General features: G+C 38.9%; 1 protein-coding gene across 1 annotated transcript; it reads left to right on the top strand.

Moving 5' to 3' along the window:
- The first annotated feature begins 8,146 nt into the window (after positions 1-8,146).
- Positions 8,147-11,164, top strand: LOC104612617 (QWRF motif-containing protein 3-like). The gene is made up of 6 exons (XM_010280092.2): positions 8,147-9,818; positions 9,928-10,047; positions 10,148-10,264; positions 10,347-10,436; positions 10,523-10,630; positions 10,854-11,164. The coding sequence occupies exons 1-6, from the start codon at positions 8,646-8,648 to the stop codon at positions 10,947-10,949; spliced, it is 1,704 nt and encodes a 567-aa protein (XP_010278394.1). The 5' UTR covers positions 8,147-8,645; the 3' UTR covers positions 10,950-11,164.
- The last annotated feature ends 2,645 nt before the right edge of the window (positions 11,165-13,809 follow it).

The following is a 13,809-nucleotide window of genomic DNA, read 5'->3' as shown; positions in this document are numbered from 1 at the left end:
CACAACATCATCACTAACTCTGTTGTGTTTGAATGTGTCACATATCTCCAAGAAGTTGGCGATGTGAGTGTTTGGATCCTCATTAGCCAAGCCACAGAATTGAACTGTGTTCTGAATCATCTGGATGATTGCCGGTTTGATTTCAAAGTTGTTAGCATCTATAGCTGGTCTCACTATGCTCGAGGCTGCCCCGGTGAGGGTTGGCATGGCATAGTCCATCATAGTCCTTTGCTCGGCCATATTCGTTCTTTTAGCCTTCCCTTGCTTCGAAGCTCTAAGGCAACGGTGGAGAGTTCGGTCAATCTCCGGATCGTAGATGATGCTCTCCTTCCCACTGCTGCGTGTCATATACTGAACAAGTCAAAGTCATAAAGATACTAATACACACACAACATGAATATATTATACAAAATCAGATTAACAACAATAGATGATTCCTAATATTGTTATGATAATCCCTGGCAATGGTGCCAAAAACTTTATGCATTTAGAACTACACTAGCAAGTGCACTAGCTGATCAAGTAATATACTGATGAGTAAAGTATTGTTCCCACGAGGATTAATCTAACAACTACTAGTACTAAATCTGCCTTATGTTATTTGATAATCTGAAAATCAATGAATTACTTCCTAATCAGCTAACTATTCTAGGTATTCTCGAATTAAACCACCCTAATCGAATAGAGAAAACACTTCACGAAAATGATTGTAGAATCGGTTCAGTGATTATCTCATTAAACTATCCAACCAAAGTTGATTTCAGTTATGGGTTGGCGATTTCCATCTTGTTATGAACAACCTCTTTCAAACACATGCCAATCTATCTACGAGTAACAACCCTTATATCTCTATCAAGAATTTAATTATTGTAGATGCATTAAGGACAAGAAAATTGAATGATATCAGTTCATGCTGAATGAATGCCAAACGAATCATGTAAATTATCTCTAAGATACATTCAATTCGTTTTCTTGATTAGTTAGTCTGATTACCTAAACCCTTTTTCAAGCAATATAGGTAATCCAAGAAATAAGGGCAGATCGGCCGAATTTACTCTTATTATTGAAAACCCTAATCAAGAAACCCCAATATTGAATAACTATCAATCGGATTAGCTTAAGAGATCAATCATAGATCTGAAATAACATCAGTCATGGTTCGCATGGTAGAAAGAATGAAAGATTCAAACAAAAGAAAACCCTAGTTGAACCTAGGTTACTGAAATCGCTGAATTAAAGAAAACCCTCGATCTCCTCTCCAATTCTCCTTCGACAGCCTTGTGATCTTTCTCCCAGCACTTCTCCCTTGGTTCCTGTAACAAGAAGTCGAACCCTAATTTCTTCTTTTTCTTTTTCTTTTATACTCTTTCTTGCAGCTTTAGAATCCTACTCCCCTTCGAACTCTGCTAAAATCAGCAGCCTCCTGGAGCTTTCCAATAAGCTGCGGTTGTGCCTCTATTCTCCTAGGCCGAAGTGCTCCTTTGTAGCAATATCACCATGTCTTCATGCTCTATTAACCCCAACTGTTCCAAACTCCTGTTTCCTGAAATTCAGCTCAATTAGGGCAAGAACCATTAAGATTTATCATAAAAACCATGTATGAGACAATAAAAACAATGTGTAGCATGCACACACATCAGGCAGTATTGAGGTAGACCAACTATCAGAGGCTGATTTGGTAGCAACCTTGAACCTTGGTATTTTGTTTTCAGAAGATACAGAAGAATGTTATAATTCGGACCAACTTCTACATCAGGAGAACAAAGGTGGGGAAGAAGACTATGATATGGCTTTAGAAGTTCCTGTATCAAATCTTGATAATAGGCGGGTGCTTAGTAAGGAAGTATCCACAACTCCTTTGAAGCAAAGCAAAAACACAGTAATGAGGGACAAACAGCTGTGTGTAGAGAGGGACCATTGTACAACGAAAGAGGCAGGAAGTTTAACTCCACAGACCCGAGCCAAGGAGCTAGCCGACAACCACACCTCCTAGGACTCGATTGCTTCCAATTCCAATTCCCCTAACCAGCTAAACCTAGGTAGCAATGCCCCTTTAGTTTTTGGGACTAATGGTTACTCTGTATCCTGTGTGTTGGATTCCATTCCCATTTCAGAGCCTGCAGTCTATGTAGGAGGAGGGCCGAATAATAGTTGTAGAGGTAGAGAGGAGTTAAAGAGGGAGGGAGAAAGAGATGAGGAAGTAAATAGTAGCATCGGGTATTTAGGAGATAGTGAGAATAGGTTACTTGAAGTGGAGAAGAATAAATGTTCGAAAGATGGGGCCGCAGAGGATCGGTTAGGGTACAACAAGGAGGAAGAAGGTACACGTGGGGACTTAGGCCAGTAAGATAAAATCAAGGAATCAGAGAAAGAAGAGCTGGCAAGTGAGGATTCTGTGGCATTATTTGTATGAAAGCTGGGGTGTAAACTGAAAGATCCAAATAAGCTGAAAGCATTCTTGCAAAAAAGGAGAGAAGAAGTCAAGGTCGAAAGTAGGAGATAGAGTGAGGCTGGATGTAAGGGGAAGGAAGTGGCAAGTGACAAAGGCATTAGAACTAGAGGGGCTAGGAGGGGAGGAAGTAAGTGAGGGACAAAGGTGCGAGGGGTGGATATAAAAAAAGAATAATGAGGATATTAAGTTGGAATGTGAGGGGACTGGGTAGTGCAAGGAAAAGAGAAGTAATTAAAGGAGTCATCAGGAAAATGGATCCCGATGTGGTATTGTTGCAAGAAACGAAAAGAGCAGAATTTGATATCAAATGGGCAAGGAGTGTGTGGAGTAGGGGGATTAATTAGGCGGTTCTACCCTTCTTGGGATCAACAGGGGGTGTGGTGACAATGTGGAAGAATGAGGTAGTCGAAGGTTTCGAGGAGTTGGTAGGACAATTCACAGTCTCCTTGAAATTTAGGCAAGTGGAAGATGGATTTGAATGGGTACGGGGTTTGTGGGATGGACCATGGTTCTTAGGAGGTGACTTCAATGTAATAAGATTCCTGGAAGAAACTAACAGTCTGAGGCAGAGGAGCACCACAAGTATGAGGAGATTTAACCAATTCATTGAGACCTTTGAATTAAAAGAAATCCCACTATCACAAAGGTGTTATACATGGTCCAATCTCCAAACCAATCCAATTTGCTCTAAGTTGGACAGATTCCTTTTTTCAAATGACCTGGAAGAACATTGGGGGAATCTGAACTCTAGAGCACTCTCGAGGGTGACTTCTAACCATTGGCCTATTGTATTATGTAAGGAGGAGGTACGAAATGCGGGTCCAGCTCCATTTAGATTTGAGAACATGTGGTTATAGCACCCAAGGTTCATTAAGAAGGTTGAAGAGTGGTGGGTAGAGAGCAATCCAACAGTGGAGTGGTATGGGATGAGGTTTCATAAGAAGCTTCAATACATGAAAAGTAGAATCAAGGAATGAAATCTATTGGAATTTGGGAGATTGGAGGAAAGGAAACAAAATGTGATCACACAGATTGAGGACTTAGACAGTAGAGAAGGAAGGGAAGGCCTAACTGTAGAGGATAAGGAACAAAGATGGAGATTGAGGAAATAGTTAGAGGACTATACTTTTCAGGAGGAAATAAGCTGGAGGCAGAAGTCAAGATGCAAGTGGTTAGAAGAAGGGGACAAGAACACTAAATTCTTTCATGCCTTGGCTGGTGGCAGGAGGAGGAAAAATGTTATTACTAGATTGAAAATTGAAGGGGAAATAGCCACAAGTCAGAGAGAAATTGCAGAAGCATTTGCAGGTCATTTTAGGAATATATATAGAAGGCCACTGAATAATAGGGTATGGTTGGAGGGTTTGGGTTGGCCAACACTGAAGAGAGAAGAAAGGGATTGGTTGGAGAGGAAATTTGAGTTGGAAGAAATAAAAGGCACCGGGCCTAGATGGTTTTAAGATGGCTTTCTACCAAGATTGTTGCGAGATTTTAAAGGAGGATATTTTGTTGGTATTTGATGAATTCCATACCAGAGGAGTGATTAACCCTGGGTTAAATTCCACATTCATTGTTTTAGTTCGCAAGAAAAGTGATGCAAGCCATCCAAAGGACTTTAGGCTGATCAGTTTAGTTAACAACCTCTATAAGATCATCACTAAGGTGCTGTCAATTAGAATCAGAAGGGTGCTACCAACTATCATCTCGAACAATCAAGGAGATTTTGTGAGAGGGAGACAAATAACAGATCAAATTCTTGTAGCAAGTGAGAGTTTAGAGGACTACAAGAGATCTAGGAAAAGAGGTGTGGTCTGCAAACTAGATCTGGAAAAGGCTTATGATATGATTGATTAGTCTTTCTTAGTGGAGGTGATGATGAATTTTGGGTTTGGAGACATTTGGTGCAAATGGGTGATGTGATGCATTAGGGGTTGCCATTATTCTATCTTGGTGAACAGAACAATGGTGGACTATTTCCCAGCCTTGAGGGGGATTAGACAAGGAGACCCCCTATCCCCCTTCTTGTTTACATTGGTAGCTGAAGTGGTGGGGGGATTGATATCCAAAGCAGATTCCAAGGAACTCATCAGAGGGTGGAGAGTTGGAAGGGATAAGGTACCACTTACACATCTATAATTTGCAGATGATACGACTCTGTTTTGTGAAGGAGGGGATATCAATTGGATTAAAAATTTAAGACTCTCTATACAACTCTTTGAACAACTTTGAAAAAAGTTGTATAGTTGGAGTCAATATGAGGGAAAGGGAGATTGGGGAGTATGTAGATATGTTGGGATGTGTAGTGTCTAACTGGCCATTAACCTACCTTGGCTTACCTTTAGGGGATAATCCTCAAAGAGATGATTTCTGGGCCCCTATTGTGGAGAGATTTGAAAACTGGAAACGAAATTATTTGTCTCTAGGAGGGAGAATCACCTTAATTAGGTTTACATTGGCTAACCTTCATGTATATTTTTTGTCAGTTTTTAGGATACCGGTGAAGGTGGCTAATAGATTGGAAAAGCTAATGAGGGATTTTCTATAGGAGCCGGGGGAGGAGAACAAGGACCATAGGGCAAAGTGTGAGGTGGTCTATAGAGGTAAAAAGGAAGAAGGGTTGGGTATTGGTAATATTAGGATTAGGAATCTTGCTTTACTAGGGAAATGGTTGTGGAGATTCTCATTGGAGAAAGAAAGGTTGTGGGTTAAGGTGGTGGGAAGTATACATGAATTGGCAAATAATGGATGGGACTCGGGAATTCTAGCACGGGCTACAAGAGCTTCCCCTTGGAAAGGTATTCAAGCCATCTTGCCTTTATTTTCTCCATGGATCAAGTATGACTTCCATTCTGGTAACCTTATCAAATTCTGGGAACATGTTTGGGTTGGGGATTCCCCTTTGAAAGATCAATTTCCAGGCCTTTTTGCTATGTATTCCCTTAAGAATGAACCAATTTCATCCTTTCTTGTTCCTTCCAATTCACCTTCTAGGTTTGGTTGGAATTTAAGTTTGAGAAGAGGTGTTAGGGACACAGAGTTTGCCTGTACTATAGCCTTACTATCTATCCTTGAAGGAGTATTCACTAAGCCATCTAAAGTAGATAGCAGAATCTGGACACTCACTCCCTTGGGTTCCTACACTTGTGCCTCCTTTTTCAAAGCACTGTTACCCTCTCATCCTGTTGGTTCCTTTTTTCCTGTTAAAGAAGTGAGGTGTCGACCTATACCTCCTAAGGTTGGGAAGCCTTCCTGGGAAGAGTTAATACAGGGGATCTACTCCAAAGGAAAAGACCCAACAACTGCTTGTCTTCTCATTGGTGTGTTCTCTGTAAGTCCGATGGTGAGTCTGGATATCATTTACTAATATCTTGTCGGTTTGTTAAAGCTATTTGGGTATAGATTACTTCTTTGTTTGGATGCAGGTGGACTCCTCCTTTGAATGCTCCAAGCCTATTTTCTTTCATGCCTAATTGGCCAACTAAAAGGGCTAAAATCATGTGGAGGTGTGGTAGAGCTACAGTATGTTGGACAGTGTGGGAGGAGAGGAACTCAAGGATCTTCTCAAATAAAGAGAGAAGTGTGGAAGAAATAATGGAGATCATCCACATTAGGATGGTACAATGGTTGAGAACATTGGAGCTGTTCAAAGTGTTCTCAGTTGATGAGCTGTTAAGGAATTGGAAGGAGATTGCAGATTCAGGTTTATGTAGAAAGATATTAAAAGTGTGTTGGACTCCTCCACCCCTTGGGTTCACTAAACTGAACTTTGATGGCAACAGCATAAGCAACCTAGGGCCTTCCGGAATTGGGGTTGTGATAAGGGATGAAACAAGGAACTTGTTAGCCTTGTACTCTGGGCCAATTGGGGTGGGTAACTCTTTGAGGACTGAGATTTTAGGAGCTATTGAAGGGATACAAAAGGTCAAGGAAATGAACACCAAAAAGGTGATTATAGAAGGCGATTATGAAACGGTGGTGAAATGGCTAAAAGAGGACAGTGCTATGATGTGGAAATACAGCAATGAAATGAGAAAGTATAAGTGGTTAACCAAGAACATGGAAATTCAACGTACATGGACAAAGAGAAATGCAAATGCATTGGCTGATGGTTTAGCTAGGCAAGGGATAAATAGAGATACATTATTTTGGGCTGTTTTATAATCACTGCATGGTCAGAAAGTTTCTTGGGTAGCTGGAGTTAAGACTTTTTAGCTTCATCCTTTTGTAAACCTGATTTTTATTATTAATAAAATTTCACTGTTATTGATAAAAAAAAATGTGGGTGGTTCGAATGATGCATTTGTAGCTGCTGCGAGTTTCAACAACTCGTGGGCTTGGTAATTAACGATCATTTACAAGTACATAAAAGCTTTAGGTGGCAAAATAGAGAGTTGTTTTTGATTGGGATCCTTAAAAAAAGAACTGGTACCTTGTCAAGTGGGCAGTTGCCTTTCATCCTACAGTACAAACACCCCCTTAAATGAGCACTAATTGACATCTTCACATCTTTTCATCAGTCGCGAGGACCACAATTTAGCATGCAATTGCACCAATCTTCTTTTTTTTGTCAGTTGGCAAATGCTAAAATGTGGAAAACACTGCATTTGTAACAACACAGCCCCTGCCCCTTTATAAGGCAGGCATGCCACACACTTTCTATCCCCAGGTCCCTCTTGATGACCTCAGCTAGTATGAAATGAGAGGCTGAGATTTTCACAGGTTAGTAGAACCCTTTTCAGTATCAACTACTTAAGAATTTCTTTTGCTCCATTGAATTGGCAAGAATCCAGGAATATAGAGCGAAATTAGATAGAATATACAAAGAGAATGTTAATTTCCAAAAGAGAGAAAGAATGGGTCAATAAAGATGTTGAATCAAATCCAAAAAATATTCAAATTGGTTTGGACACTTGATATCAAACATATTTACATCAAATGAACTCAAATACAAGGAATGGAACAGATGATTAAAATTGAAGGGATTATAAATACTTTATTAGATAATTTATATCCCAAAAACGACACCACCTATTTTTTCCACGTGGAATGATTATATGATCTTGTTACGGGAGATGTTTGTAATGCACGTTAAGATATGATGGAGATTGGATTTTGTCCTCACACGGTTCTCATAACAATTGCAGTCATGTATTGGGAACATCATCAAGGATCACAACTTTGCAATGACCCACTGATACACTATTCAACATGAGCCCAACAATCACTAAAATTTGATGCACTTGGTTTGGGCTCGGGTGTGTCATTCAGCCCATACTAAAAGTCAATGTTTTAAAAACTCACCAAAACTGAAACTATTTTTGCCACCAATTTTTGGATCATCGGTTCAACTGTTCGGTCTAAATAGAGTCTTATTGCAATTAAAAAAAAAATGATCAAAGCCATTATTTGGGTTGAGCAGGTTAACGGTTTGACCACTTGAGCTTATGGGCCATTGACCAAGTTAAGAGTTTTTGGCAAAAGAATGATTCAGGAGAGAAACGGAGCTGGCTCTCTGTGATTTCTGGGCCAAATGGTCTAATTGTCTGGGTCAATAATGGTCCGAAGATCATTATTATACATGTATGTGTATGATGTATGTAAGTATGTATAGTTGTATATATATAGGGATAAGGTTTTACTGGGTTCCGACTACTTAAATACTAAGCCTAATCTCAGATTCTCAGCCCGAAAAATAAAAAAAAAAACCAAACTTTTCGGTCTAAGCCAAACACAACCCGTGTAAATTTATGAGCTGGATCCGCCCAAATTTCACCCCTATTGAAATCACGGTCTTTCATGCGTTGCATTGTTATGACTTGTGGGGTCACGTCAATGCATGAAGGGCTGTGATTCACCATTTTAGCCCACCGCTGCTCCACCCGTAGTAGCTGATTTTTTGAGCAGCCAATGCGAATCATCGTACTTCGTAGGAAAAAACTTTGGACTTCCTGACACCGTTGCTGAACCCGGAACGACAAGGAGTCTATTTTGCCGCCTTTTCAAAAATATTTTCGTTTTCTTCCCAACTACTTTTCAAAAAAAACCAACATGAATTGAATCCTATCCAAATCCTAACAACCTGGGTTTGAAACCTTCTCCTCTCTCTCTCTCTCTCTCTCGCATTGTGAATATCTTTTTCTCCTGCTTCTGAACTTCGAAGAGAGAAGAGAAGAGAGGAGGAATACAGAATAAAATGAAGAACCAGAACACAGCTTCAGACCATTCTCCCAAACCTCGAAGATTGAAATCTCGCGAAGTGAGCTCTCGATTTCTTTCTCCACCTTCAACTGCTTCCACCGAACCAGGAATTCCATCTCCAAATCAGGTAACACTCTCGCCTCTCCGACTAACGACTGGATCAGCCGCCGATGTTCGGAAACATCGAAACGTGGACGAAACAGCACTGATCCGAGGGCTTTGGTCTTCCTCGAATACTTCTCAATCTTTGGGTAAAAAATCGAGTACTCTAGCCGATCATCTTGGGAACGAGAGACTAAAGAATCTCATAGAGGGAAGGAACAGTGACGGATCCTCTGCAAATAACAACTCTCTGCATCTCGCCAAACAACGGAGTTGCTCCGAAATCAGCAGGTTCGAGAACGAAAATATGAACTCGAAAGAGAATCATCACCCCATCACTGGGGGGCCAATGAGATGCACTGGAAGGTCGAGATGTACGGGAAAGACTTGTTCTAATGCTTCATCTTCTAATTCATCTTTAGTTCCTGGAAGATTGTCCATAGATGAAAATGCTCTTGACCGGAGATCTCGACGATCATCGAACTCTTTTATCGACGTTCTTGACTCGGAATCAGAATGCAGTGAAGCCTTTTCTAGCACTGATTTCGGTTCTCCCACCACGGGCAGAAAATCATCCTTATCTTCGTCAAACTCGTCCTACCTTTCATCAACAGCTAGCTCTAAGAGATCCGGCATGAAGGTATCTTCAAGGTATCTACACAATTCATCAACAAGACAACAGCAAGGAACTACCAATTCAAACATTTCGAAACAATTACCAAAAGCTGCAATGATCAGGAGAGCAAATTCACTAAATTCACATGAAACATCAACATGGCAATGGGCGTTCTCACCAGGTCGATCACTTATGGAGACTAAGGGGAAGGCGTCGTCATCTTCAAGCCCGAAGCCGCTAGATAACTCTTTCAAAACAAACCGGGTTAATAGTTTCTTCAATTTGTTTAAGAGCAAAAGATCTACTCCATCTTGTTCTTCATCCATCGGACCATCGGGGATCACCGAAACTGCTCATCAGTTTCGTCTGCTGCACAATAGGTTGATTCAGTGGAGATACGTGAACGCCAAGACTGATGCTATGAATCGAAAGAGGACTAGTCAAGCAGAGGTAAACAAAATTGTAAACTAGATGAACTGTAGTCAGTCTTTTGGGTATTGTTGTTGTATTTCCTCAAAGTAATCAGGATCAATCAATCATGTACTTGATGATATTGCAGAGAAATTTGTCAAATGTATACAGTAGTCTGTCCAAGTTGCAATTTTCAGTGGCTCAAAAGCGTATTGAACTCCAAAAAGAGAAGCTTGAACTGAAGTTGAATGAAATACTCAGTTCTCAAGTTAAGTAAACCTAATATCAACTTACCAATTCCTTTTATGTTATCATTTTTTAACAAATACAATACAATTTAGATGTTTTGAAATGTGATATGCGTGCAGATTAAGCTACTAGAAGCTTGGGGAGAGTTGGAAAGCCATTATCTCTTGGCGTTTTCCATGACTAAAGATTGCTTACATTCAGTTCTTTGTAGGGTTCCCCTTGTAGAAGGCGCAAAGGTAAGCTTCAAAATTAAAACCTTTTCAGCCATTAATTGTTATCTATTATGCTATCTGTAGTCACAATTGTAAGAGTTTGTAGGTGGACTTGGGATCGACATCACTTGAAATTGGGCATGCAACAGATCTTGCACTTTCGACTCAGACAATGTTAACTAATTATTCACCTATGGTACAGGCTATACTGAACTATGACTCTGATAGTTTTGAGTGTTCTATCTATATTCAATAAATAGCTTGAATTTATGAGATTAACAGGCACAGGAGACAGCTTCACTGCTCTCAGATCTAGCAAAAGTGGTTTCTGGAGAGAAGGCGTTATTGGTGGAATGCTTTGAATTACTAGAAGCAGTTTCTGAGCTAGAGGTATTAATAAACACCGTTTATTACTTATTTCATACCCAACAGTCTATCATATAACCTAGAGTTTGAGAAATATGTTAAATAGAATGGTAATAAATTGTGAAGATCAATTCATACATGCATAGACAACAAGCAACGCATTAATATAGAATTCGTCTCTCTCTCTCTCTCTCTCTCTCTCTCTCTCTCAACATATAATATTATTTCTTTGGTTCTATGTGGACAGATACAGGAGAGGTACCTAAGGTGTAACAGTGTGCAACTGCGATCATTGCAACGACAAGAACATAACCAGCAACTACAACAAGATATTGTTATATAACTTATCAAATTTGTTAATTACCAAGCAAAATATAGTGCACATCAGGTGTTCCAAGATTAGAAGATTTTTTTTTTTTCCTTTTGTTTTTGGTAGTTAGGGTGAGAGGAGCCTAAAAGTAGCTTTTCTGAGACAAACTAAACAAGTTTGCAGATATATAGTTATGATTTTTAGCAATATTTATCAGCAATTAATTACACCATTTATATACATTTACATCTTTACATTCGAATATTACCTATTTGTTGTGGACTTGTTAAAATAAATAGCGAAGAGGAAGGACTATACAATTCTATACTCTAGGGAACATCCCATCTTTTTACAAACTAGGCATACCCCCCAGAGAAAACGCAAGAGATGCCTGTGTAACGATAGAACTATAAAACTATATGGGTATTTCTCATTACCCAAAAACCAAAAAAAAAAAAAAAAAAAAAAAACTATACGAGTATTTTTGTCTTCTGAAATAACTTCTTTATCTAATGAATGAGGGTGTGCCCAAAATCCCAAACAACCATCCTTGATAGTCGAATAGGAGCTACAATGCTGCAGTTTATACAGTAGACTACTTTTTTGCATGTAAAGCTCAGTCTACTATCAGTTCTAATTCCTAGATATCCTCATGTACAGTTCTGTATTAAGCAACAAATTAAGCTGTCGTTCTTCAAGAGGATCATACACAATTTTCAAAAATAGGGAGGTTCAGTGTACTTTTTCTTTTTCTTTTGAAAATTTATGATAAGTTTGGTTGTCAAGAAATAGTGGGATGAGAAAAGAAAATTTTATTTTCTCATTTTTGGTCACTATGTTTGCTGAGACCCACTATCCTATAGAATCTGCTTCTATCGTTTGGTTGATGAGAACTGGCAGATCCAAGAGCAAATTTGCAAGAGAAGTTTATGTTGTTAGGGCAAATAATTCATGTTAGATTTATATCAAAACACTTTTTGTTTAGTAGATCTATACAATGAAGAAGGATTTATAGTAACAAAAAAATAAAAGGGTTTTAGATCTAGCAACCCAATAGCAAAGGGTTGGCAAATGGAGAAGATATGGGAAGAAGATGAGGATGAAAATTGACCTTCATAGAAAATGAGGATGAGAACTCCGGTCTCCAAAGACGAACCCGTGCTCCTTATTCGCTAAGCACCTAAAACACATGGAAGGAAAAGCGTTCTTGATAAAAAAATGCAAAAAAAAAAATATTGTGAGTGATGTGTGAAGCAAAATCCTATCTCCTTGTTGTATGAGAAGACAAAAATAAGGTTACCTTCGTTAGAGAAGATAAAGACAATACCCTATCTCCTTGTCATCTAAGATCTGAGATCGAAGTTGATGGAGGAAGAAAAGGGTATTTTTGGTGGAATAAAACACCAAATAACATGAAGGGGATGTGAGTACTTACCGGAGGCCGTAAACCTCACCGGAGATGAAAGATAAGGTGGTTGGAGTTCGAACTATTGCAGAGGTGGAAGATGAAAACATTCCACCCTCGACAAAATTTTCTCACACTCGTCGCACTACTTTCGTTTCTCACTGGGGTCACACCTATTTGGTGAGACCCTATGTCCCTTACTTTGAGAATACTAATCCCATCTCATTGTCCTATTTTCTTATCCATGTCGTGCGAACTAAAGTAGCTATATCTTTTAAGTTTATTTGTCAAAGACCATGATTGCCTCATCTCATGAAATGATAAAATTTCAATGACACATGAAAAATCTACTAAAAAAATCCATATGAAGCACCTTCAAATTGCAAATTTGCAGCCTCAAACAAGGATCTTGGTTTTTTTTTTGTCAAACTGCTTAATAGTATATAATGTCATAATGGTATTATTATTAAATTTCAAATTATTTATCTAGCATTTGGAAGCCATTATATTTGATTGTACCCATATTGCAAAGTAAATGAAAATAGAAAATGAATTTTAATTCTTGAATTGTACATGACTTCATATCTGTTTTTATTAACTGGATTAATTTTCAAGCAATTACTTCATGCTTTTAAACGTTGAATAAGATTCAGGTTGTGTTTGGTTCTATGGGTGTTTATTGAAAAAATGCCACCACATCAGCGCCACACAGGCATTGGCGTTTATTGCATATGAAGCAAAATGAAACAATTGTTTGGTTTCACCGTTTATCAAATAAATGGTAGAAAACTAAAACGCTTTGATTTTTTTGTGCATGGGACATTTGAGGAAATGTCAAATTCTTGTTTTCCCCAACGCCCTAGTGTTTCTTGAAACTAAATACTTATTGACACATTTTAATGGGTATTAATTTGAAGTGGAGAGTAAAATACATTTAAAGTGAAGTCCAACCAAACAACAAAAACAGGAAACGTTTAAAGTGAAAAAGTACAAATAAACATTTAAAGTGAAAAAATACAAATAAACAGCCTATCCATAAACGCCCACGAAACCAAACACATACTCAAGGAAATGATTCCATTGAACATGGTTTCAAAAAACCCATTATGATTTCATCCACATGTCTGCAATTGAGGACACGTTGCCTACTCTATGTCAAGGTTGCAACATCTTCGTTCTGCATAACCTCTCAATTATTTGAAGTTAAAAACGCATAATGATATCCAACAATTCTCGGTTGGAACTGATCAAGAAGCGGCCTTTACTGGTCATTATGGTCGAATTGGAGAGATCATGAAACTATGGTGGGGTAGGGTCTATTGCCTCTGGTGATGGAGGTGGGGTTGTGTTGGTGGCAGCTTCATAACTTCAGAGACGAAAACACAATTGATACCAAAAAACGAGACGAAAACACAATTGATGCCAAAAAAAGAGATGAAAACACAATCATATATTGATAGAACTTGTAGGGGGTGTCAATTAGACCAT

This window comes from Nelumbo nucifera, chromosome 1 (genome assembly GCF_055504915.1).
Source record: "Nelumbo nucifera cultivar China Antique chromosome 1, China Antique-T2T, whole genome shotgun sequence".
Taxonomy (NCBI): domain Eukaryota; kingdom Viridiplantae; phylum Streptophyta; class Magnoliopsida; order Proteales; family Nelumbonaceae; genus Nelumbo; species Nelumbo nucifera.
This window is presented reverse-complemented; position numbering and strand designations above follow the sequence as displayed.